At 43.8% G+C, this 27,220-nt stretch overlaps 1 protein-coding gene across 2 annotated transcripts in view; it reads left to right on the top strand.

Annotated features, from left to right (window-relative positions):
* NAV2 (neuron navigator 2) overlaps positions 1-27,220 on the top strand; it is a 411,604-nt gene that overhangs the window by 328,597 nt on the left and 55,787 nt on the right. The window contains exons 13-20 of one of the 2 annotated variants that reach the window (XM_030918125.1): positions 3,794-4,085; positions 4,777-5,479; positions 8,531-8,998; positions 9,637-9,702; positions 11,098-11,142; positions 14,113-14,273; positions 16,106-16,294; positions 22,623-22,675. In XM_030918125.1, the coding sequence (XP_030773985.1) occupies positions 3,794-4,085; positions 4,777-5,479; positions 8,531-8,998; positions 9,637-9,702; positions 11,098-11,142; positions 14,113-14,273; positions 16,106-16,294; positions 22,623-22,675 (1,977 nt within the window). The remainder of the gene's footprint in view (positions 1-3,793; positions 4,086-4,776; positions 5,480-8,530; positions 8,999-9,636; positions 9,703-11,097; positions 11,143-14,112; positions 14,274-16,105; positions 16,295-22,622; positions 22,676-27,220) is intronic. The other variant, XM_010388179.2, reaches the window with a different exon arrangement.

The following is a 27,220-nucleotide window of genomic DNA, read 5'->3' as shown; positions in this document are numbered from 1 at the left end:
CAGGGGATATGGCACAGGGAGGGAATATCCCTGCCTTCCAAAGGCCTGTGGCCCAGTAGCAGAAGAGATAAGTACCTGTTCTCCCTAATTCTAGACAAAAGCGGGATAAATGATAAAGATAGACAACAGAGTGCTGGGGATTTTCAGAGGCAGGAAAGTTGGTAATGAGAAGGACCACTGTTTATTGAGTCCTCCCACACTGAGTTCATTGAGTCCACCATCAATGCTGTAAGAGACCTATTTATTATCATCCGTGTTTTATACATGAGGTAATAAGTTCAGATAAGTGAGGCAATGTCCTCCAAGGTCATGCACAGCAAATGAGTGGCAGCACCCAGAACTTGAACCCAGATCTGTCAGACCCAAAGCCCACACTCTTCCCCCACATCATGCTCCTCAGGCCTCACCTCTTGCTCTCAGAAGATCGGCCTCCCTTCTGAAGTCCCTTGTGCGTGGCTTCTTTCCTCACCTTCCCGCATGGATATCAAATGACTATATAGACTTCCAAGAACAGGCAGAAGAAAACCCTTCAGAAAGGAGGTACCATTGAGATGGGAACAACTGGCAGAGGCACGGAGGAGAAGGCAGGATAGAACTCTTCGTACATCCCCATGTGGATGTCCTGCTGGCTGGCCCCGCTGGTGTGAGCTCTGGGAACAGAGAGGCTGCGACTTTCTCATTTTTAATCCTAAGGGATGCCACCTTATAGTCTGGCACGTAGCTCATGAAGGATTCAGAGTAGAGCTGGGAAGGTGACCACCCTGGACCTAGCTAGGGAGATGTGATGGCTGGATGATTGTTCTTTCCAGAGAGAGAAAGTCAAGCCACATTCCCAGGCCAGGGGCGTGTGCGCTTTCTCTGCCACTGATGGAATTGGAGTTGTATGGGTCCCACCCAGAGACTAGGCTAGAGCTATTCTAGAACTGGGGTTGGGGAGCCTGCCCGTATGCAAGGAGAATCTGCTGGGTATAGATATTAGGTGCTACTGAGTATGCACAAATGTATCATATACCTGGACTTATCCTCAGGGAGGGCAGTGTGGCATGGTGGTTAAGATGTGGGCTCTGCAGTTAGACTTCCTGAAATTCCTGCATCTCTACTTCCTCACTGTGTGATCTTGGGAAATTTTCTTTTCACTCTGTGCCTCAGTTTTGTCATGTGAAATTGAGACTATTAACTGTAATTTCCTCCATAGGTTTTTGATAAGGATTAAATTTAATGATACATATCAAGCACTTTAGCTTAGTGCCTGGGACATAGTAAGTACTTAATAAATTGTAGTTGTTAATGCTACTAGTATTAGCACCATTACAATTTGATTGGGGAGATGTAAGTATAGGAACATTAAAAGAATAAATAATGCAGTAACCCAGGATGTGGCATGTGCTAAATTTTCAGTACCTCTTAGAGCATATTAGAATATGTTAAAATGTACTTGAATGTAAGCTCCATGAGGTTAATGATTTATACTTACTCATTGCAGTAGTCCTAGTGCGAATAAGCTTTCCTGGCATGTAGTGGCACCCAATAAATATTTGTGAAGTGAATGTTCCAAAGCCAAGTTATTTTCTGCCTCAGGGCCTTTACACTTGTGGTTCCCTCTCCCTGGTATGCTCGGCCTCAAACCCTTCTTTTACTAAGTAAGTTTCTTCTCTTTCTTTAGGGTACTTCTTTTTGAGCTGATCACTGTCGCCTACCCACCTCATTGTCATCTAAATTAGGTCAATGTCTATATGTCTTTCTCAGACTCTTTGTCCTTTTCCTTATGATAGTCTTCGTAATCTACAATTACACCCTTGTTTGTATTTATTTATTCAATCTCTGCTGCATTTAACTGAATTGTAAGCTCCACCATGGGTGGGAAATCAGTCTTATCCCCAGATTCTCTGACCCTCCGTGGTGCCTGGCAGACAGCAAGCATGGAGTAAATTCTGGTTGGATTAATGTACTGAAAGTGTTTAGAGGAAGGAAACTGACCTGAGGTAGCTGGGACAAAGAATGGGCAACTTTAGTTTCTGTAAGATTGAGATAAAGATATAAGAGTACTTGGTACTTAACCCTTTCTGATTAAATAGAAGCTGAGATCGGATAAGATAATTTTGTTAATGTCTGTTGTGGCCTGAAAAGCCTGTGTTCCTTGGCTGGTTCCTTGGCTCACTCATTCGCTCTTCAAGCTTTGAGTGAGCTCCTGCCCTGGGCCCACATGTAGGAACTCCCCTCTCTCTGTCCCTTGCCACAGCCGAATGATGAGCTTCTCATAGCCAGGAAGTGTGTGCTTGTCCTCATATCTCTGAGGACTAATACTTAGCTGGAAAAAAACAAATGAAAGAACTCACAAGGTGTCTGTAATGGACGAGTGGAATTCATAAGGGGAAAAGGCGTTGGGGTGGTGTGGGGGAGGCAGTTGAACTTGGGCTGCCTATCTGTTTTTAGCTTTTATCCCATTCAGCCATTGTATTCCATGGAGGAAGGCATTTGTTCCATTCTTGGATGACAGGCGTTAGGCAGATTCTTGCCAGGTGTTCATTTTAATTTCCTATCTTGCCTACTCTCGGTAGTTAAGCATTGCAAATATGGGACTGGTATCTTAGTATACCCACCCTGAAAGCGCTTCTGACCTCCCTTCCCCATTTACTGTGCTGCTTCTCACTACTGACATTCTCCAACTGGCCTCAAACCCCAGGAGGCCTCCAAAGCATTCTGGTCAGCTTTATGCCTTTTAGCTGCAGGAGATCATTAACGTCACACTTCTGTCCCCTTCTGGGTTTCATGGCCAGCAGGTCAGGGCTCTTCCAAAGAAAGCTGGCTAATTATATCCCTTGTCAGAACAAAATCCCACAAGGGGAGCAAAGCAGTGGCGTATAAATAATGCTGGGGTCGGAGCAGGCACCATTGGCTCTCCACGTTTGGGGGAAGTAACCATTTGAGGATGTGCTTCCCCTCAGCTCCTGGCTCTCCCTGATTTGAGTAGAACCAGCAGCCACCCTTGCTCACTTACTCCCTTGCTTGGTGTGTTAGATCCAAAGATCTCACTGCGGTGGAGTGATGGGAAGAAGGCAGAACAAAGGGAAACGGGCCAGGAGACTGGATGCTGGTTAGAGATCAGCCACCAGAGTTGGAGAGGCTTGTTCAAGTGGCAGAAAATAGGTGGTGGCTGAATTCCCACTGCATCTCCATCTGCTCTGCCCCTTCCCCTTGCCAGGGCGCTTTCCTTCTTTTTTCCTGGGCCCCTTTTCCTCTCTTCCCTCACTCCTTTCTTCTGCTTTTCTTTTCTTCTTTTTTGAGACAGAGTCTAGTTCTGTCACCCAGGCTGGAGTATAGTAGTGCGATCATGGCTCACTGCAGCCTCCACCTCCCCGGGGTGATCCTCCCACCTCAGCCACCCGAGTAGCTAGAACTATAGGTGTGTGCCACCACACTCAGCTAATTTTTCTATTTTTTGTAGAGACAGGGTTTTGCATGTTGCCCAGGCTGGTCTTAAACTCGTGGGATCAAGCGATCCTCCCACCTCAGCCTGCCAAAATGTTGGGATTATAGGCATGAGCCACTGTGCCCGGCCACCTCATTCCATTCTAAGGATACATTGATATTATTTACTTTCCTTGGACCAAAAAAAAAAAAAAAAAATCAGGCTTTCTGACAAGATAACCAGAGTACAAAAGTCCAAACATCTTTAAAGTAATGATTATTTTTCCCTTAACTACTCCAGTGTTTTGGCATTTTTGCCCTTGGAGTGAGGGGCTCCCCAGCCTGGGATTTGGGAAGGACTAATTCAGAGAGTCTCTGTCCACAGACTGATGCTGAGAAGCACTCACAGGTGGAGAGGAATTCACTGTGGTCTGGTGATGATGTCAAGAAATCAGATGGAGGCTCAGACAGCGGCATAAAAATGGAGCCAGGTTCCAAGTGGAGGCGGAATCCTTCTGACGTGTCTGACGAGTCCGACAAAAGCACGTCAGGCAAGAAGAATCCTGTCATCTCCCAGACAGGCTCATGGCGGCGAGGCATGACAGCTCAGGTGGGCATCACCATGCCAAGGACGAAGCCGTCAGCCCCAGCAGGCGCACTGAAGACCCCAGGAACTGGTAAGAGGCCGGACCTGTCTTGGCCCTACAGTTGTCATTTTGAAAACCAAAGCCATAGTTAACTCTAGCAAGGACTTGACATTATATATTTTGTCTCAGGATTTATACTCTGCTAACAACAAGCTTCCATACACTTTCACATCCCTACCTTTTTCTAAGTGGAAGTAAGTATGGGAGCCTCTTAAGCTCTGAAGACGGTTCGGCTGCTGAGACATATTGAATTGGTTTAACTAGACACTGGGTGAGTTAATGCAGCCAGTTCAGGCTACTAAACAGCATGGATTTATGAGCTGTGGGTATGGTGAGTTGATGTTGTTCCTGACTTAGGGGATATTTATAAACAAGGGCAGGGGTATCCCCCTGGACATGTTAGGGACAGCCCTTTAATGGACAGAGGGTGAAAGGTCAGAAAAGGCAGGGGGTTATTTCCCCCCAGACACATCAGTGATTGGCTGGCTTTGCTTTATCCTGGGTAAATTTAGACTGCTTTGCAAATGAGTAAAATTATTGACATTTCTTAAAAGGCTCACAGTACATTAGGAGACTATATTATTTTTATAAAAAGCTCTTTCCTCTGCCTCCCCAAGGGAAAAGTGAACCAGCTCTTCAGAGGAGGGGAGCATCTTAAACAGACGAGATGGATGAGCTGGGCTCTTGGCTTGCAGGCTAATCTTGCTGATCTCTCTCTTAGGAAAAACAGACGATGCAAAGGTGTCTGAGAAAGGAAGGCTTTCTCCTAAAGCCTCCCAGGTGAAGCGCTCCCCATCAGATGCAGGCCGGAGCAGTGGTGACGAATCCAAAAAGCCCCTCCCCAACAGCTCTAGGACACCCACTGCCAATGCCAACAGCTTTGGGTTCAAGAAGCAGAGTGGTTCTGCCGCTGGTCTGGCCATGATCACAGCCAGTGGGGCCACTGTCACCAGCAGGTCAGCCACACTGGGCAAAATACCGAAGTCATCTGCACTCATCAGTCGGTCTGCTGGTCGGAAGTCAAGCATGGACGGGGCTCAGAATCAGGATGACGGGTATCTGGCCCTCAGCTCCCGGACAAACCTTCAGTACCGGAGTTTGCCAAGGCCCAGTAAGTCCACCAGCCGGAATGGGGCTGGGAACAGGTCTAGCACCAGCAGCATAGATTCCAACATCAGCAGCAAGTCCGCAGGCCTGCCAGTGCCCAAACTGAGGGAGCCTTCCAAAACAGCCCTAGGCAGCTCTCTACCAGGTCTGGTCAACCAAACAGATAAGGAGAAAGGCATCTCATCAGACAACGAGAGTGTGGCTTCCTGTAACTCGGTGAAAGTGAACCCGGCAGCCCAGCCTGTGTCCAGCCCGGCTCAGGCTGGTCTCCAGCCTGGAGCCAAGTACCCAGATGTGGCCTCTCCCACACTCCGCAGGTAAGTGAGTACATTAATGGTGCTGAGCAGAACCAGAATACAGAGAATGGATTTAGTAATTTCCTGTTTCTTAGTTGAAGCACCCTCTGTTTTTCTCCACTTTAGTCGTCCGGTAAAGCTGTTTGGGCAGATCCTGCTGACAGTTTTGCAGTTGACTATTTTCCCATGTTGGGATGAAAAAGTTAGGCCTCTGGAATCAATCATCTTGGAATCAAATCTTAGTTCCATTTTAATTAGCTGCCATATAACCTTTCTTAACAATTCTGCCTTAGTTTCCTCACCTGTAAAATGGGGATGATGATACCTTTTTGTCAGGGTTTTTGTAAAGATGCATCTTTGTAGCCATATCTGGTTGTAGTATGCACTCAATAGAAGATAGTTACCGCTGGGCACAGTGGCTCATGTCTGTAATCCCAGCACTTTGGGAGGCTGAGGCAGGTGGTTCACGAGGTCAGGAGTTCGAGACCAGCCTGGCCAAGATGGTGAAACCCCTTCTCTCCTAAAAATACAAAAAAATTAGCCGGGCGTGGTGGTGTGCACCTGTAGTCCCAGCTACTCAGGAAGCTGAGGCAGAAGAATCACTTGAACCTGGGAGGCGGAGGTTGCAGTGAGCCAAGGTCATACCACTGCACTCCAGCCTGGTGACGAGCGAGACTTCATCTCAAAAAAAACAGAAAAAGAAAAAAAGTTAGCTACCATCCAACCCAGAATGAGGTCTTGATACACCCTTGGACCTGGGTGGGTAGCTCAGGGGAGCACATACTTTTTTTTCTTGTGTTAATAATTCTGCAACTGAGCTTCCTCGTTATGGCAAGCAGTGATCCTGACCAGCTCCTTCCTTTACTCACAAACCCCAGTGTCCCCACATACACTTTTACACTACTCCAGAATTCCAAGTCAGTCTGAAATTTTAACTTCTCCCTCCCCACCACATACACACACACACACACCGCTCTTAAAGAAGAAATGTTTCTGAAAAAGAGAAATTGATTTCCTATTACCTTAAATAGACATCATTTCCCCACATTTTCACACCGGGTGGAAGCTCTAGACATAAAAAAATTATTCACTCGTTTTAAGTTTCTTTTAAATTTATTCAACTTTTGCCTGTTTGTATTATCTTATTATAATATCCATTGGACCCTTCTCAAACTACAACTGCTAGGTTACAGTTCATCCTACTTTCCCAGGAAATTTCTTATAAGAAAGAATAAGTCCCAAGGAAAGAAAATCAAGCAGTGAGAAAATAAAAATTATAGGCACACGTATAATATTTTGGGGATGAACAGGAATGTTTGAAAAGACTTCAGAAGAAGCATTCTACATGAAAGGTGTAATGAAGCAATTCACTGTTCTTTGTCCAGACTTGATTATTAGAATTTCAGTAATGATTTTTTTTCCAGGGGTAAGTCTGTTGGGCTGTTCTTTGTTGTTTTAACAGATTGCCTTGTAAATGAAAATTTTCTCTGTTTCTTGCCTCAAGTATTATATGTAATATTCACTCGTTGGTATTATAGATTTCCTTTACTAACTACAAAGGCATTTTACTAGACCCTTAGGCTAGTATAATAGAAGGCTTGAAAATGCATGCAGCTTCTAGGGCTCTACATTGAACACCTTTCGGCCAATTCCTGGTAAATTACATTTATTCCTAAATCGTTGAGGTATTCACAGTTTTCTTGATGTGTATTAGTATGGAGAAGAAAAATCTTTGGTGAAATGTGATAGATAATTCTCTTCAAATGATTTGAAGGACTAACAGACCGAAGATTAGACTTTTGTATATAGTCATGCATAGTAGGATGAGGAGCAATATGCAAAAGTCAGAAAAAAAAAGTGGATGAGATTAGGGTTTTCCAATAATTGGAAGTGCTTGGCAATGGCGCAAGTTACCCTTTGAAGTAACGAGATCCCTGTCATCACTGGAAGTATGTAAGCATTCTAAAGCCAAGATTCTACATTAGGATATTTCATTCCCTGATTGTCACCAGACACAAAGTGTTTCCCTTCTGCCACCGCCACACACTGTAGTAAGGATTGATTGATTGTCTTTACAATACTTGAGATTTATAGGACTGTTTGGAGAGGACAGAGATCAAACTGTCACCACTTTGAGCACCCAAGGCAACCTGCGTATCAGAAATATGTAGTAGTTTTGTCACTTGTGAGATACTCACTCCACACAGGTTTTAGTGAGTGTAATAGAGCCTTTGCATTACTAGAATGTGGACAATTCTCTGACTTTAAGATAATTTCAACACTCTACCAGAGAGCTCTCTGCCAGTGGAAGAGGGGGCATTTATGTCATTCCTTATAGTCTGATGGCATGTTTTTGGCCATGAGCAGGGGAGGTGATGTAGAATGACATTTCTATGTGTCTGTCACAGAGACACAGTTCACACCCAGTGTGTCTGGTCTGATGTCTTGTGAACCCAACAAGATTTCCATGTATGTCACTAGATAAGTAAGCTCTCTGGCTTCAAAATATACATCTTTCCAGTTGCACTTTCTATTGTGGATAAATCTCTGAAGATACTTTTCCCAGGCCCCTCCAGATCTAGATTCATGCTCTTGATTCTATGTATTGTGCTCAGAGGTCAAGAAACCAAATCCCTTAGAGTTCAGCTGTCATAAACTGTGTGCCTGCTTTATGCCTGGGGCCGTGGAGACAGACATGTTGAAGACAACCATCTTCCTGGGCCAGGGCAATTTTCTAGTTAGTCTATTTATTGAAAGAAAGAGAAGCAAGATCTTGGCCCAGTGTAATGTGAATAGGCCTGTAGAAAATTCTTACCCATGGCTCTTTGGCTCAGATGGAGTCAGAGTCTCCACTGCAGCTTAGAACTTGAAGACGGCAGCCTGTGATAAACTAGTATCTAGGCCCGCTTTATGGCCGACCTTTCCCTGAAGTACCTTTAGCCATTTCAGTAGGGATGGCTGTGCTTCCTTCCCCAGGAATTCTCACCAACTCCTCTGCCCTACCCTTCTTTAATAGTCCGGTGCCCCTTGGCACAGCGTGTTCAACTTACACAACCCTTTGTCTCTTCACAGACTCTTTGGTGGGAAGGCTACCAAGCAAGTGCCCATCGCCACAGCTGAAAACATGAAAAATTCGGTGGTCATCTCCAATCCTCATGCCACCATGACTCAGCAAGGTAACCTAGACTCCCCGTCAGGCAGTGGTGTCCTGAGCAGCGGGAGCAGCAGTCCTCTCTACAGCAAGAATGTGGACCTCAACCAGTCTCCGCTAGCCTCCAGCCCCAGCTCAGCCCACTCGGCCCCTTCCAACAGCCTCACCTGGGGCACCAACGCCAGCAGCTCCTCCGCAGTTAGCAAGGATGGCCTGGGCTTTCAGTCTGTCAGCAGCCTCCACACCAGCTGTGAGTCCATCGACATCTCCCTCAGCAGTGGAGGGGGCCCCAGCCACAATTCTTCCACTGGCCTCATCACCTCCTCCAAGGATGACTCCTTGACTCCCTTTGTCAGAACCAACAGTGTGAAGACCACACTGTCAGAAAGGTTGGTGCTGTGCCTCTGGCTGACTTTCTCAGAAAGACACCCTTCCAAAAGTAAAAAGATTAGCTTAGGAATCCCAAATGTCGAATAGCCTTTGCCTGTGAGATTTCTCTTTCTAATTTCTGCTGTGTTTCATGGGGAAGCCAGTTTGGGATGGAATCAAGCTTGGCTCTGCTCCCTGTTATCTTTTCCTCTGTGGTTATTCTTGGTGCTTGGAGCTGCTCAGTCTCTCGGGGGCAGATGTATGCTACCATTTGAAGTGGCATTCAGCTTTTGAAATCCTTCAGTTTTATCCTGTTTGTGCATCAACAGCTTCTTTTCCCTCCCCTTGTAATTGTGCAAGCAGAGCGGGTGACTGGGTGCAGCCATGGAGCGTGGAGTAGGACGCTCTTTAGACAGCTGGGTAGATTTGTTGTCATCGTGGCAAACACCCTCCTCCTGGACTGATAGGAAATCAGGAAATTAAAAGTGTTCTCAGAGCCCTGGATTTCACTGCAGCAGCGATAAAGGTGTCCAGTTTCTGCATATAGGGAAGAAAGCGAGGATCAGCATGGGGAATGAGAAAAATGTATATAACAACACATCTCCTTTCTTCCAAGCTAATGTTCCTTCTCTTGTTTTCTACCTGCCTGGACTTCTAGCCCTCTCTCTTCCCCTGCTGCTAGCCCTAAGTTCTGCAGAAGTACTCTGCCCAGGAAACAGGACAGGTAATGACATTGCAGGCCGGGGACCCACCGAGCCTCTAGGTTCTTCTGCCCATTCGTTGTCAAGCCAGATGTCTTGTGCGAGGCTGTTGGCCTAAGGCTCCTGCTTGTGTTTGTGGTTCTAGTGTACTTTGTGACACATGGACATGCCAGTGAGAGTCTATTCCTCTGTCTGCTAAAGCCCAGGGAGAGGTGGAGTTGGGCTGGCCCCTTCATTCCCGTTTTGGGAAGGCAACCTCAAACCCTGCCACTTGATCTGGGGCAGCAGAAGCTCTCGCTTGCATCTCTTGTGGCCTCCTGTGGCATGTTCCTGCTTTTCAGCTTCCTTCCCATTCCTTTTGCCACCCCCACCCCCAAGCCCAGAATTGACCTACCACCCACTGTGTAGCTTGGCCCTCACCTTTGTCTACCCCTCCCCATGTAGCTGCCTCTTTTCCCTTTCAGAATCCTTTGCTGAAGTTTGGCTCATTATGTCTTACAGACTGTTGTGTTCTGTGTGCCCATTTCCTGCGATGATAATGAAAAAGAATGTGTAGAGTGTTAAGACTTTACGAATGTACACGCTTGCGTTTGCCCCCAGCTGTGGGTGGGCCTCAGAGATGGATACTGACCTTAATGTTGTGGGGGAGTGATGGCTTGGCCAAACAAAACAAGCAGATGTTGTCTCCTGCCAGTAAAAAAAACAAAAAACAAAAAAAAAAAACCTTCACCCCATCACCAGTGAAAACTTTGTTTTTGTCAGCTCACAAACCAAGCCTTTAAACCGTTGGTCTTTAGAGATCCAAATGCTTTGACTTTATCAGCCAGCAAGTTGTAACATGCCCCACCCAGGACTCAGCTCCTAGCTACGCCTGGGCCGCAGAAATGGAGAGGGACCTGGAATTCACTTCGTTACAGATGAATTCCAAATATGCAGACTGCTGGCCTCTTGAAACCTCCAGCAAGTCCCTTCTCCCACTTGAAGTCATTGCCAGTGGCATTTAGGGGGTGGGCCAGAGTTAGGGGTGCGGGGAAGTGGGCATCCCTCTCTCTGAGAAGCCGTGTTGGTGCAGAGTGCCCCTGGGCAGCAGAAGGCACAGGACCTCTGCTTTGAGGTGGGGCAACCCCTGAGTTTTGCTTTGAATCTGTGGAAAAGGAGGAACAATTGGGGTTAAGGGACTCAGGCTTCCTGGTAACCCGGGGTAAAGTACGCGCTGGTGTCAGCTCAGGCTGAGGACTGGGTTTCTTTTGTTTTCCACGGATGCGGATGTGTTGCATTGCATGCCTAGCTGGATAAGGCACTTCCTGGTGATGTGCGCCTCTCTCTCCAGGGCCCTTAAGCCTCCTCCCTAGCTTTCCCTCTTCCTGCCTTCTGTGTGCTGCTCTGAAGTTCTTATTTTTGTTTTAACTTTCCTACAGTGACCCGCACCTTGATAGGAACACTTTGCCTAAGAAAGGACTCAGGTATCTGTGTTTCCCCCTTGCATCTGTGCCATCTGTTGTGGCTTTGGAGCTTGGCTGTGTGACTCCTTCATGGCTGGTGGGGGTTTGGACTGGGCCGGGGTCCCCGCTTTGACCACCACAGCAGGACCTTTTGGATGACGGCTTCCCTTGCACCCTCTTGTTCTCACTCTCCATTTGTCAGCTTACTTGCTTGAACAGGGGCTGTGCTTTTTCAGGCTTACTGTGGTAAAACCATCTCATGAAAAACATCCCTGGGCAAGCCCAGGGAGCAGTCATTGCTACTTCTGGGGCCAATGGGTTTAATTTCTGAGCACTTCACCATGACCATTCTGTTCATATGGCTGTCTTCCAAGAGAAAGGACATGACTTATAGCATACTGATTGGTAAGCTGGGACAAAAGCACAAGAGGAAAGGAGTATTTTCCCCAAATTTGAAAATATTTAACTTTTCTGCCCATACAAAATTGCTAGACAGATAGTTTGCACTTGTCTAAATATTCTAATGGAAAATTGGTCCACTTTCAATGCCCAACAAGACCTGGGTGTGATCATTTTTTGGTGGATAATAAAGAAAAGACTCCCAGGAAGGACTGTCTTTCCATTCCTGGTAAGTGGTGGCTCAGGTTCATTTTTGATGCTAGTCCTGGCAAAACAAGATGCTATAAGTCACCTTTGCTCACACCATCTATATCACTTTGCCAATCAGAGAAACTTCAGTTTGCTAATGCCTCCCCCGTGATCTTGCTGTCTGATGGTTGCAGCCGTCATTTCTCCTGCTTTCTAAACACCACGTGCCTTGTAGCATCAGCTTCACCCTGCACTAAGCAGTAAGTGCTTTCGCATAAAATGGAACTTGGAATGAAATGTTTCATTGCTGTCATGTATGTCTGTAGTTAATAACCTGCAGCTCTTAAGACTGAGAGCATTCTGTACAGTAATGTGAGGTAGGTATCAATGCTTCCTTTCAGTGGGAGCCTCTGAGTAAAGCCAATGCTGAGAATCTAAGAGGGAAAGTATTACAATCTCCCAACAGTCGTCCTGCAGGAGGGAGTTGAGCAGTGTGGCCTTAGTGGGGGCCTTGGCAAGGCCTTTTTGTACTTACCAGTTTCAGTCGTGCCTATGAGCTGCTTGTCAGCAACCATGCCAGTGCAAGATGCTAAACTCACGGCCACTCTCACTGTGAGTTGGACTTTGATGCCCCACTGGTGCCCTGAGAGGAAGCTAACTTCTAAATGTTAACATTTTGAAATGGTGGGTATACTTCTGTAGCAGGTCTAGCCTATCAAAATTATGTAGGTCTGGTTTTTTAAAAATTCAGAATAGAGATACAAGACAGGCTATTTTCAGGCAATTGATGTGACCTGGAAAGTTGCATGTCTGTCAGATATAGTAAAAACATTAAGGAAGAAACATTTCTGTGGTCCCTCTCACTCTGACTCTTCCTTGTCTAGCTCACCCACTCCATACACATGAACATCCAGTACGAACACACTGAGAACATCTTTCCTTAAGCCCAAAGAATCCCTCTATTGACATAATTAGTAGTCACTCCATAATACATAAGTCCGAGGGTACCCTGGCCACTTGGCACTCAGAAATTTCAGATGCAGGCCAGATGCAGTGGCTAATGCCTGTAATCCCAGCACTTTGGGAGGCCGAGGTAGGTGGATCACTTGAGGTCAGCAGTTCGAGACCAGCCTGGCCAACATGACAAAACCCTGTCTCTACTAAAAATACAAAAAATTAGCTGGGCATGGTGGCACATGCCTATAGTCCCAGCTGCTCGGGAAGCTGAGGTGGGAGAATCACTTGAACCCAAGAGGCAGTGGTTGCGGTGAGCCAGGATCGTGCCACCTCATTCCAGCCTGGGCAATAGAGCAAGACTATATCTCGAGAAAGAAAGAAAGAAAGAAAGAGAGAAAGAGAGAAAGAGAGAAAGAGAGAAAGAGAGAAAGAGAGAAAGAGAAAGAAAGAAAGAAAGAAAGAAAGAAAGAAAGAAAGAAAGAAAGAAAGAAAGAAAGAAAGAAAGAAAGAAAGAAAGAAAGAAAGAAAAGGAAGGAAGGAAGGAAGGAAGGAAGGAAGGAAGGAAGGAAGGAAGGAGAAAGAAAGAAAAGAAAGAAAGAAAAGAAAGAAAGAAAAGAAAGAAGTTTCAGATGCTACTTATGAGCATAATGAAAACAGCAAGCATTTTAAAAATCAAACATGGATTGAAATCTCAACTCTGTGACTACCAGCAGGGTCCTTACCTTCCCTGAATGTAAAATGGGAATGATGGCATCTATGTTGCTGAGTAGATCTGAGGCTTTGGTAACGATAATGTGCATGAAGACACCTAACACGTTGTAGGTGTTCAATAAATCATCGCCATATACATTTCAGAATAAATGAGGTGGACCACATAACTTCTGAAGACCCTCTCCTATAAAACCCAATGATTTGGGGTTGCTTTTATGAAGATTTGTTCATGCTCTATTACAATAACTACTATAAACATCAGTGTCTTCAAACCTTGCTTTGTATGTCTGCTTTTTCATATGCTGTGATTCATGGTCGTTTATTTGTGCTGTAGAATGGCAGATGCCATGAGTTGTCTAATTAAAACTCCCTCAAAGCTCTAACAGCAACTCATTTTGTTGCTTCAGTCCTGTCAAGGTGGGGGCTTTGACATGACACTGTCATGAAGCAACATGTTACAGATACGCCCAGTGACGGCTCTTCTGAGCATTTACCAATCTTCTTCCCTTGTGTGTTCCCTCCAAACTGAAAGGAATAGTCATTTTCCCCAAACACAGGCAAATAGAAAAAAGGTTTTGAGAAACTTTGTAAGTTTCCGGGTGTGTAGTGATCTGATTTTTAAAAAATCATCTTTGAATATATGTTTTCTTTTTATATATTTACCATCAACTCCACAGAGTTCATTTTAATAAGCGTTGTTCATAGTTAATTCTGGCTTGATTTCTGTCTGTTCAGGTATACTCCCACCTCCCAGCTTCGCACACAAGAAGATGCAAAAGAATGGTTACGGTCCCACTCTGCAGGAGGCCTGCAGGACACCGCTTCCAATTCCCCCTTTTCCTCTGGCTCCAGCGTGACTTCTCCCTCTGGAACAAGATTCAACTTTTCCCAGCTTGGTGAGTAGCCACTTGTCATTAGCTATATTGATCAGCTCCCTAGGACAGTGTTTATCTTATATATATAATATATTTTTATTTCAATAGTTTTTTGGGGAACACGTGGTTTTTGGTTACATGGATAAGTTCTTTAGTGGTGATTTCTGAGATTTTGGTGCACCCATCACTTGAGTTATCTTATATTGTGAAACAGCCATATAGTCACATACTGCTCAGTGTCTGATTAGCTCTCGGCAATATAGTTTGATTACAGGAGATTGATAGCAAAACAAATAGAGAAAATAGTAAAGTTTTTGATACTCTAATCAATAATTTTCTTTATTTGGTTGATATAGGTAGGCTATGGCAAAGAACATGTTATCACATTCTTTTCTTTTTTTTTTTTTTTTGAGACGGAGTCTCGCTCTGTCCCCCAGGCTGGAGTGCAGTGGCGCGATCTTGGCTCACTGCAAGCTCCGCCTCCCGGGTTCACGCCATTCTCCTGCCTCAGCCTCCTGAGTAGCTGGGACTACAGGCGCCCGCCACCACACCTGGCTAATTTTTTGTATTTTTAGTAGAGACGGGGTTTCACCGTGGTCTCGATCTCCTGACCTTGTGATCCGCCCACCTCGGCCTCCCAAAGTGCTGGGATTACACGCGTGAGCCACCACGCCCGGCCAATTATCACATTCTTAAAAAGAATGCATTCTCTTTCTAAGACCTCTGAAGAAATAGATTTTATCGCATATCCCATGTTAGGTCATCCTCATTACTTTATTAAGTTGGAAATAAAAGTTAAGTTTTGATTGAATAGGTATTCTTAACAATGCCTACTTCTGACATAATGCTTTGACTGGCACAGTGGGGAAAGAAAAAGAATTTATGTCACAGTCCCTGCTGACATGTCAATGGAATTCTTTTTCAGGAAGACAAACACATCAGTGCACACCTGTATAACAGGGTAAAAGAGAACAATCCAAAGCTTTACATGAAACTGTGTAAAAGCTGAATATAATTAGATAGCAAGTATTAGACACATTTAGAAAAAGGAAAGATTAGTGCTGGCTGGAGTTACAGGCAGAGGTTATGTGAAGGTGGCAGGGTAGGAGCTGAGCCTTGAAGGACTGATAGCGGGTGAGAAATCTTTTCTAATCTCTTCCCACTCTTTAGAGAGGCAGCCTTTTCTGAATATAGTGAATAACAAATTCAGAGTCTTTAAGGATAGAGATGGCTTATAGTCAAGTGAGGTTTAACTCTTCATTTCTGATTGACTAAATGAGTACCTCTGAAAATATTGCACATGACTCAAATGGACAGGATTTTCATAAGAAAGCTAGTTTTAGCTGAGACAAATGTGCCTTCCTTGCATTAAAACTCTTTATACACCATTATTAAATGTCCACCATCTGAGGCAATGGGACCTGTGTTCATACTGTTCTTTCCCAGCCATAACTCTTTGAGGCAGGAGATTCTTGTCATGCACAAATGCTTCCCATCTGATCAAAAGCCTGGTTAGACTATTTTGGGCTTTTGGCTTTAGAGAAAATCATTCCAGATGAGCCTGAGGAGTAATTAGCTCATGCCTGGAAGGTGACACTGGCCTGTCTGAACGTGCCAAGTTGAAAAGCTGAGGCCCAGAGCCTTGCTTTGGAGCTGACCTGCCTTTCCACTCTTATTTTTAGCTCCCAGTGTGTAACTCAAATGCTGATGGGACTACCTTTTAGAAAACAGATGGAAGAAGAGTTGGCAGGAACACATATGGCTAACAATAAGCAGTCTTCTCTTTGTCCCCAACCAGGATTTTAACAGAGATATGAATGTCTAACCTTTTCAGTCTATTCCTTTTATTCCAGCGAGTCCCACCACTGTCACCCAGATGAGCTTGTCCAACCCGACCATGCTGAGGACCCACAGCCTCTCCAATGCTGATGGGCAGTATGATCCATACACTGACAGCCGCTTCCGGAATAGCTCCATGTCCCTGGATGAGAAGAGCAGAACCATGAGCCGTTCAGGCTCATTCCGGGATGGGTTTGAAGAAGGTAAGGAAGGAAACTTACCATCTCCCAGGTTACTCACTGTAGTTAAGGGTCCTCTGTGCTAAGTTCACTTCATTAACCTGAGCTCCCACCTATAAGTGCTCCCACCTCTCCCACCTACTCTGGCGGTCAGGGATGGGGATCTCTGAAGAGTAAGGTCTGGCCTGACCCTTAATTAACCTTCCAGGCCTTTAAGGAAGAGGCTGCTTAAAAATCACTGGTGAACCATAGAGCTGACTGAGTTCCACTTTAGGCTTCTCCCTCCTGGACTTGGGCCACAGCTTCTTGGCATGCGCCTCCACCTTGAGGCTCAGCCACCAGCTCACCATCTTGGCAGAGAGAACTACTGAAGAGTTCATTTCCCTGTGTTGACACACCCATGTAGTTCTGGGGGCGGGGCAGCCATGCCTCTCTGCTCTGCTGCAGAATTTTTCATCCCTTTTCTCAAGCACTGGATTTTTACGTGTATTGTTTTCAGTTATGCCCTTTTCTTTCTTTGGTTGCTAACTGTGAATATTTGGGGTTGGATTTTTATGTTTGGTTCATTTGCATCAGAATCATGGGAGAAAAGTTCTGTGGACAACTTTGTCAGCCGTCTTCACAGCTCACTTCATTTCTCTCTTTATTCTGTCACCCAAGGTATGAGCTAGGGGAGTAAGCAGTCAAAATTCTATAGAGGATATCACCCCCACCCCATGAAGATGGGGCTGATAGGACATTGGCAGCAATGCTCATCAACCAAGGATTAAGAATAGGAGTCAGACTAGCAGAGTTTAAATTCCAGCTCCACTGCTTTTTAGGGATACGATTTTGAGCAAGTTGCTTCACCTCTCTATGCCTCTGTTTTTTCACGGATAAAATAGGGGTGAGTAATAATAGTATTCAGCTCATGGAATTATGAGAATTAAATGAGATAATACATATAAATGTTAACACAATAATGTTATTACGTGTCATGGCCTGTAATAACACAGCCATAAAGCTATAATAACATAGCTGTAAAAACACAGCTTCAGCATTGACTTCCTGGCAGCTCAAAGTCCCCAGCCAGAGAATGGGGAATCTTGGAGCAAACAGAGCCTAGTCTGAGGACTATACATCTAGTTGTCCCTTTGTTGCCATTGACAAAACAGAATGCAGAGAGTAAGTTATAGGTGCTTCCCAGTCCCCGTATGAGCAGGGAAAAAGGGCCAGCATCCTCCCAGCATGAAAGAACAAACAAACCTGTAATTGTTTAGGAAGTTTCAAGTCAAAAGGGAGAGAAACACAAGGCACAGGATTCTGTTTTTGCCTTATGTTCTTTTTTTTTTTTTTTTTTTTTTTTTTTTTTTTTTTTGAGACGGAGTCTCGCTCTGTCGCCCAAGCTGGAGTGCAGTGGCCAGATCTCAGCTCACTGCAAGCTCCGCCTCCCAGGTTCACGCCATTCTCCTGCCTCAGCCTCCTGAGTAGCTGGGACTACAGGCGCCCGCCACCTCGCCCGGCTAGTTTTTTGTACTTTTTAGTAGAGACGGGGTTTCACCGTGTTAGCCAGGATGGTCTCGATCTCCTGACCTTGTGATCCGCCCGCCTCGGCCTCCCAAAGTGCTGGGATTACAGGCTTGAGCCACCGCGCCCGGCGCCTTATGTTCTTTTTAACAGAAGTTTTAAAGAATGTAATTTACAGATCAATTGCCCCCTGGTTTATTTTCTTGGTAACTTAATACTTTCCACTCTGATTTATGTATCATTTGTATACCATGACATTCGGTGAACAGGCGCAAGTCTGTAAATCCATATATGGGAAGCTGCTGGGACGAAGGATTAAGGAGGGGAGAAGCCTGAGTCACTAAGGGGCATTTGTGAGATTTAAGTGCTACAAATTAATGCTATAACTGTTCAGAACAGTGATAGTAGAGAATATATTGTGATCCTAAGGTGAAGGAAGAGACAGTTTGTCTTGAACTTCCTTCTAGTCAGTGTACCGGCCAAGCATCACCATGGAGCATTCCCCGACCTCCCCGGGAAGGATTTGCATATGGAGTTTGTCCCGCACTGTATTTCTCTTCTCTACCATGTGTGTTCCTGAGTGAACCACGTCCGGTACTGAAACTTGTCCAGACAAGCACACTTCGCCTCATAAAGGTCCAGGACCATTGCAGTATCATCATCGGATAGCTTTTATTTATTCCATCTGGAATCAAGCTGGTGGACAGCAAAACTGTGGAATATCTGGAATGTCAAAATGACATTGATAAAAAGTGCTTGCCCACAAGCAGTGTCTAGACTTTTGTAAACCTAATAATTCATGGTGACATGGAACTGAAGCACAGAGGTAAAAGTCAAATTTTAGGGGAATGGATAGAGTCTGCTGTCAATACACTGTGAATATGTAACATCATCTTTTGGAAGATAGGGCATCAGATTGATTTTATTTCTTCTAAGGATATTATATTCAAAAACAAAATGGGGCTTGTGTAATTAGGTTTTTAATTCCTTTCGATGAAATTCCTTTTTCTTTTGAATTTATTAACTCCCAGTATTGCAGGAGCAGGTGGAAGAAAATTGACATTTCATGTTTGGACCAAACAGAACTTCTTGTAATAATCAGTTAGGTGTATTATACGCCATAAAGCAGAACAGAAATTTAGGAAGAAGTAGCACAAGTATTTATGTGAGGTTTTTGTGCAATTTAATTAGCACTTTCCACTTTGAAGGAGTTTTAGGAATTATAAATATGTAGATTAGGTACAGACATGGCCCAGATGCAGCCTTTCAAAGGTGTTTCAGGTAAATTGCTTTCTATCAGATGCATTATGCGATCTTAAAGTCAACTTTAATAGCATACATTTAAGGGGATGCTTGAGGCATTTTTAAAATGGATTCTAGAGAAAAAAAAATCCCATGACTTCACCAGTCATCACTAAGAGCTAATGCAATGAAAAACAGAGAAACCCTCCTCTCTCAGTCTATATGGAATCCGCAGGAGCAGAGAAGCTTATTAACCAAGAAAGCTTGTCTTGCAGCTTACTTGTGTTTCTAGCCCCTGAATTGCAGAAGTGGTTCAAATCCTGGCACCTCTACTGTTAGCAATATGACTCTGAGAAAGGACTTGACCTGCTCAGCCTGTTTCCTATTCATTGAAATGTGAAAAATAATTGTACATGCTTTGGAAAATTGAAGTGAAGATTAAGTGAGATAAATCTTGGAAAGCATTTAACAAATAACTTTGAAAGGGGAGTATTGTAAGTGCTTACTCAATGGTAGCTATTGTTATAATTGTCACATTATAGCCTTCTCTCCAACGGCCATTATCATCCTCATTTTTTTTAATGGCCAAATTGAGGCAAAAGTGACTTGAAGACTTTATGCAGCCACAATGATGTCTTAAGCCTCTTGATTCCAGTCCCTATTTCTTTCCACTCAATCCTACCTTGATATTTGACTCAGCTGGTTTATTTATTTATTTATTTATTTATTTTTTAAAAACCTGTGCGAGGCGAGCTCTGATCTTTCAGGGCAGTCCATTGGCCATCAGAACTGCATTTCATTCTTCTGACTCTTTCCACAGTACCCAATTGTGGAATGAGAAATTGATCATGATGCCTAGATCCACATTCTCTTTCTGCTCCTGACTAGCTGTGTGTCTGGCCACGTCACTTAACCATTCTGAGATTTAATGTACTCTGTTGTTGATTAAAGGTGGAAAAGTCCTGCCTAGTCTGGGATTGCTACCTGCAGATTCTCTGTGAGAGTCAGAGGCACTTGATTGCTTTATTGGCTGAAATAATGCCTAGTTGTTTCATTCTATCTAGTGTTTTCACTCCTACTAAAGCATCTTTCTTCTCAAACATTCCTAGCTTGTGCCCATGTGTAGATTGCATGAAGGGACTAGGACACCGTTCTAAAAGACACCAAAAGGCTCTTTTGAGAAAAACAAATGAACGGAAAAGAAAATCAGAAACCAGCACAACAGATCACTCGAAGGCAGAGCGATCTCCTGAATTCTATCAGCAGATCCTGTTCTTGAATTGCTGTGTGACCTTAAGCAAGTTATTTAACCTCTCCGAGTTTCAGATTTCTCAATGGCAGAAATGGCCTAGATATTCTCTGTGGTTCCTTGTAGCTGAAAAAATGTGGAGGTGTAGCTATAGGGAGGAAAACTACATAGGCCGCTTTAGCTGTTTAGCCTCTGTAACTCCCATAGACATTTTGTTGTCCAAAAATAACCACATTACATAACCCAGGCTCTGACTTGGCTCAAGTCCCTTGAGGGAGGCCCAACTGCAGTGGTACAGGTAAGCCACATTCAGTTTTGGGTTGACTCTGAAAATCAAGGAATCTGTCTCTTTGGAATGCAGCCTTGCTGTTGCTAATTACAAAGTGAGAGGAGTTAATTATTGAGAAAAATAATTACCTCTACCTTAAGCCTGCCAGATGTGATCTTCTCTGCCTGTGGCCCCATGCTTGCACTGAGTTGTTGCTAAAACTGTGTCAGTAAGTTTATATGTGTGAGATGTAGAAATAGAAACGAAAAAACTTCCATTTTCCAGCAGCCAGAGGCCATATAGCAGCCCTGTGCTGGTCTCTGGCACGCCAGTCATGCAAGTGTGCATAGCTGTGTGTTACCCACATCTCTTCACCCAGCTTGACCTCCAACATAATTCCTCCACTACTGTCTGTGTCATAAGCTGAATTAACTTACCTCAGTGGAATATTAGGCCACTAAATTGGGACATTAAAGGCCTGTGTTAATGTGTGGACATATTAACACTGAAAGCCATTATTGGCCATTAACAGCTTAACCTGATTTTTTATGGGCATGAGTCAGGTTAGTCAGGGATGAAGAAAACATGGAGGAAAAGATCTAGAATGCAGGGCATTGCTAAGGAGGGTGGATGTATGTGATGATAGAGGGACAGCTTAGAGCATTAGGGAGCTGCTAAGAGAGAAGAGAGCTGGAATAGCAAGCCAAGAGTTACGTGGGCTCAGAGGGAGGAGGAAGCCCACCCAGATGGCAGTTAGGGGAATGAGGAAAGGTCCTATAGAGAAGATGTCATTTGAGCAGATCTGTTTGGGATAGACAGTATTTAGATGCAGCCTAAATGAAGAGAACTGCACGGGCAGAGACTCTGAGGCAGGAAAGTACTGTCTAGGGCAAGCTTGGGAGAGCAGTGTAGGATTCATAGTGTGACAAGAACATGTAAGGGAAGAAGGAGATGTCAGGGAAGATTTACTGGAAAGATGACGGAGAGGAGCCTGAGTGTTAGGCTGAGCTACTTATCAGCTATCTTGTTGGCATGTAGCTTCTGCTGACTGCTAATCCAAGGTGAGTTCACTTCGTGGGTGGTAGATGAATGCCATTTAGTAGACGTGGAAGTTACCCCCGTGCCTCCCACTTTAGACTACAGGTCATAACTGGGTGTGGGAGTAGAGCCATTCCACCCATGGCCAGGAAAGCTGTGCCCAGTTAAAAGTCCTATGATGCCTTAACATGGGAATATTTCTTTTTTTCAAACAAGTTGTTCAGAAGTTACCAAGAAAATAAAGAACCTGCTTCTCACAAAAGAAGGCAATTAGAATACCCAAGTCCTAGAAAAGACTATGCTGTAAAATTAGAACAGATAATAAGATGCCTCCACTGGCTGGGGGCAGGAAGGGTGCTAAGGACATACAAGTTGGTTCTAGTCAAAAGTACCAGTTTGAAACAGAAAAGAAGACACCACTTGCTTGTCACTTTGTAGACATGGTAGAAATCAAATAAAGAATCTATATTTCGATGAATATGTTTTCTAAACAAATATTCTGCTGTATGGTCATCTAGAATGAACTCACTGTGGCCAACAGCCTCTTAGGTTCAAAATAATCAGCTCATTTTTTTGCATATACAACTGACAGATGCCAACAAGGTAAAAAAAAGTATACGGAACACAGTCTTAACCCTAAAGGAATACATTAGAAAAAAGAGTGAAGCAAAATATGCTGGAATGGTAGCAGGTTGCCTCCGGGCAATGCATTTGTGAGTCACTGCAGGTTGTGACAGTGAATATGCTTCTTAACACTTCTCTGTACTTGAAAATTTTTGTTCAGTAATCATATATTATTTTGACAGTCAAGAGAAAAAGTATTCAGAAGGTTGAAGGAAAAAATGCAGTAATAGAAGAGTGACATCCTTAGCAAAATCTTACTTATTTGTCACTGACTTTTCACCAAACCAGGAAAGGTTGGGTCAAGATGAGATTAAGTCATTCCAAGCCTGGAGTGTCCTGTATTACTGATTTTTTCCTCCTCTGTCCCCTTTTTGGTACCATAACAGCCATCTATCAATTCACCCTTTTTTTTTTTCTTTTAATAGTTCATGGATCCTCACTCTCCTTGGTTTCCAGCACATCGTCAATTTATTCTACAGTGAGTATAAATCAATGCTGTGTGGCTGTGATCATGAGATCATGAGGCTGGGGTTCCTTTATCAAATGTGTCAAGAATAAAATATATGCATTTATCCTACAGAAAGCATTTCCATTATAAGGGGATCAATTAATTAGGGAACAAGATTTAAAATTCACAGACAGCTATTAATTATATTATACCAACCCCAAAATCCAGAACTGGCTGCCCTGTTAAAGTGGCATTGTGCTTTAGGTTATAACTATTTAGAATGTGTGAGAAGCCTTGGCCACCTGCTGAGGGACTTGGAAAAGAAAGGCCTTGAGCAATTTATTAACCGTTTGTCTGCCTCAGTTTCTTTCTTTCTTTGTTTTTTTTTTTTTTTTTTTTTTTTTTTTTTTTTTTTTTTTTTTGAGACAGAGTCTTTGCCCAGGCTGGAGTGCAGTGGTGTGATCTCAGCTCACAGCAACCTCCACCTCCTGGGTTCAAGTGATTCTCCTGCCTCAGCTTCCTGAGTAGCTGGGACTACAGGCACGTGCCACTATGCCCAGCTAATTTTTGTATTTTTAGTAGAGACAGAGTTTCACCGTATTGGCCAGGCTGGTCTCAACCTCCTTACCTTGTGATCTACCCACCCTAGCCTCCCAAAGTGTGGGGATTATAGGAGTGAACCACGGTGCCTGACCAGCCTCAGTTTCTTTATCTATAAAGTAGAAATAATAGCAGTCCCTACCTTATAGAGGTGTAATGAGGATTAAATGTTATGAAGATTATATTTCACTACAATATAAACTCTTTCTAGACAAGGACATTTTTGTTTTTATTCCTAGTGCCTAGAATAGTACCTAGCACATAGTAGGTATTTTAAAAAGTTTGAAAGAAATGGGAAAATAAATCTAAAACAATGAATATTGTACACACAGCTCAGAGCAAGCACTCCTAAATGCTAGATGTCATCCATGAAAGAGGTTTACTGAATGAAAGCCAAATGTAATCAAATACATTTGGATCTTCAGTACTACTGGATTTGTTCAGTAGTACTTACTTTTTATAGCTGTATGCTATTTATTTTATTTTATTTTAGACAGACTCTCGCTCTGTCACCCAGGCTGGAGTACAGTGGCACAATCTTGGCTCACTGCAACCTCTGCCTCCTGGGTTCAAACAATTCTCCTGCCTCAGCCTCCTGAGTAGCTGGAATTACAGGCATGCACTACCACACCTGGCTAATTTTTTTTTAATTTTTAGTAGAGACAGGATTTCCCTATGTCGGCCAGGCTGGTCTCGAACTTCTGACCTCAAGTGATCCACCCATCCCAGCCTCCCAGAGTGTTAGGATTACAGATGTGAGCCACCGCACATGGCCATAGCTGTATGCTATTTACTTTAAAAATAGTAATTTGGGAATGTCTACAGGAAAAAAAAAAAAAATCTCTTTGTTAGTTGTGAATTGGAAATTCTTTAGCCTTTAATCCCATGGAAACAAATGTTTTAATAATTTAGGTTTTGATAATGCCTGGTTTCTGGTCTATATGGCAGGATACACTGTGTATAGCTCCTGGAAAATAAGAGGCCACCCCAGAATCAAGTTAAAGATACCAGGGCCTAACTGTTCTTTCTTAGGCTTGTAGTGAGCAAATAAACTTCAATGATTGCTGATATGGTCTGTTTTGAAGGACCTAGAAACTCTTGCTTCTACTCTTCCTAACCACCTCACCCCTCCAACTCTAAAATTCCTCTTTCCTCAGCTAGTCATCTTGTTTGAAATTTCATCACCAAGTCCTAGCTTTCCTTTTAAAGGCTTTATACAGAAAAACCTTGGAGAGAGGTTTTTTAAGCCATGATCTACTAAGAAAGCATAGAGATCGTCTTTCAGCTGTCAGCCAGTAGATAAACTATGTCCTTTCTTCTAGAATGAAACTGTGGGATATGGGTACCAAGGTTGGTGCTTTTAAACCTAAATTCACTTCTTCAACAGTATTTTCTGGCACCATAGATATGCCTGGCTCTAGACTAACACCTATAAGTTAGGAGAGATATAATTTAGGAGAGAAAGGAGCCTGCTACTGAAGGAGGAGGCCGTAGGCACCAGAGGGACATGGGACTCTAGCTTCACAGGACTGGTGCAGAGAAGCTGTAGTGGATGGTTCAGTGCCCAGCCCCGTGTTTCCCCTGTGGCATTCCCAGGGGTTCTTGCCAACACCGAGGGGAGTGGGCCTTTCAGAAAAGTAAAACATGGGAGACTGGCCAGCATTAACCAGCCTTGGAGGGAAAGAGCATAAGCTTCTCAACCTGTGTGTCTTCAGATCTAGGAAACTGTCACATGCAGTTCCTGGGGGCAGCCCCTTCATGCCAACCACTAGAAGTCCTTACAGTAAAAGACTCTCTTTCAGTAGGTGTTGTTCTGGGTATGGGGACATGAAGATAGTGTTTTCATGAAATTTGAAATTGTCTTTTCTGAGCTGATATAAATTCAACAAATTAGCAAAGACCTAATAATAATACTTTTTAATTCCATTTTTTGTCTGGATAACAAGAGCCCCAAGGTGTAATCACAGAGTTCGTCTCACCATGTGACTTTGGGCAAATCACCTAGTTATTCAGAGTGTCTCCCCGGTTTTGCCCTTGGCATCAGGAAACTGAGCAAGGTGATCTTCTGAGGCCCCTACAATCTCTGACATTCCATGAGTCATGGAATCAAAGGCTTCCATTTACTGTCCTCACATATGCCTTCTCTGAGAATATAGGTTACTTTTGCGGACTTAAAAAAAAAAATAGCCTATCAGTTGAATGTTTTTATGCTGGTGCAGTCTACTAATTTCAAGAAAAACTGCAAGTCTGGCGAGACTGCTACTCTACCACCCAGCACTGAGGTGTGGTCCCTTATCTATTATTACCTTCTTGGTGATAATGAAATTCTGAAATACATGCTCCAGGCACCTTTGTAAATGTTAAGGTGATATATAAAATTCTTGTTTGTTGTCTGAAAAGAGATCTTTGAAATGTTAAGTTGCCACAGACCCAGACCAAGGAACCTGCTTAATAGCTGAGAGTTTTAAAGGCTCTTACTGGATGACAGTAGGTTCTTTCCTTGAAATCTCTATAATGAATATTCAAGAATGCTCATTCTGCATGAAATTTGTCTGCAATTTTAATTATCAGTGAAAGAAAAGATTACAGAGTGCTAAATGATTGCCTTGGAAAAGTTATGGCTAGCTCTTAGAGTAGAGAAAATCTCAAAGGCCACCTCTGGCCTTAGACTTGCTTTCTTGTTTGGTAGGGAACACTTGAGTTCCCAGGAGAGCTGCTGGATGGATGGAGGCTAGCAGCTTCACATAGTGTTACCAGATATGCAGAACTGCAGCAACAGCGGCAAGATACAAAGCACATGCTTTCTCTAGGCTGCTGTTGATAATGGGGGCCCATCCCCAGAGACAGGTGGGCACAGTGACAGACAGTGGCAGAGGCATGGGGAAGGGCTATTAGGGCCTGTCGATGGAAGTGTTTCAAAGTAGGACTGCTCCTATGTGGATGGTTAAGCCTGCTAACAGGCCTCCACCGGCCTTCCAGATGTTAGATAGTGGTGACATTCTCACCATTAACTTGTACCCTTTGGATTGAACTTGGGGCTTCTTTCTGGAAAGTCCCCATGAGAATGTAGCTATAGTAAAAGTACAGGAGAATATGCCTAGGCTCTGGAGCCAGACTACTTTAGATCCAGTCTCAATTCTGCCACTTACCAGCTGTGACCCTGGGCAAATTACTGAACCTTCCTGTGCCTCAGTTTCCTCATACACAAAACAGAAAGCAATAGTATTAGTACCTCCTCAAAGAGTTGTTATAAGAATTAGATGAATAATGAATGTAAAGTGCTTGGAACAGTCTCTGGCACATGATAAGCATTCAATAAATGCTAGCTGTTATTACCAGAATGCAGGCAACACAAGGTCAGGGACTTGGTCATGTTCACAGCTTTATCTTAGGTTCTTAAAAACAGTGCCTGGCACACAGTAGGAAATCAGTAAATATTTGATAGGTGGTGGTAGTGAGGATGGATGGACAGACAGACAAAGATGAATGAATATTATCTGGGAGGGAAGAGTGAGCTCTGAGGACATCTTCCAACCTTCTCCTGAAAGCATTTCTTAGATAAGGAGGTTGTTCAGTGTGACTTTATACAAGACACTTAACCTCTCTGAACCTCAGAAGGAATACAAACAAACCTACCTAATGGAGTTTCTGCAAGGATTAAATGACTTGGCTCCATGTATTTAAAAATTGGTTACTGCTATTAGGAGCCAACCTAGAGGAGGGAGCTTGTGGGCAGGATAAGGAGGGAGGACAATGGGGAACACAGGGTGAAGGCAGATCAGACAGGAAGCAGCTGCCCACCTATTCCAGCTGATGGATGTGCTCTGCGAGTTCTAATGAATCATACCCACATTGTATTGTGAACTAATGGAGACGTTGACATTAGGGTCAGATGCTGATTTTAAAAAAATAATGGGCTTATCCCTAGTAAAATTGGATTAGGACACTTAGGGAGGACCCAAGGACAAAATAGAG

Source organism: Rhinopithecus roxellana, chromosome 15, assembly GCF_007565055.1.
Source record: "Rhinopithecus roxellana isolate Shanxi Qingling chromosome 15, ASM756505v1, whole genome shotgun sequence".
In the NCBI taxonomy this organism is placed as follows: domain Eukaryota; kingdom Metazoa; phylum Chordata; class Mammalia; order Primates; family Cercopithecidae; genus Rhinopithecus; species Rhinopithecus roxellana.
This window is presented reverse-complemented; position numbering and strand designations above follow the sequence as displayed.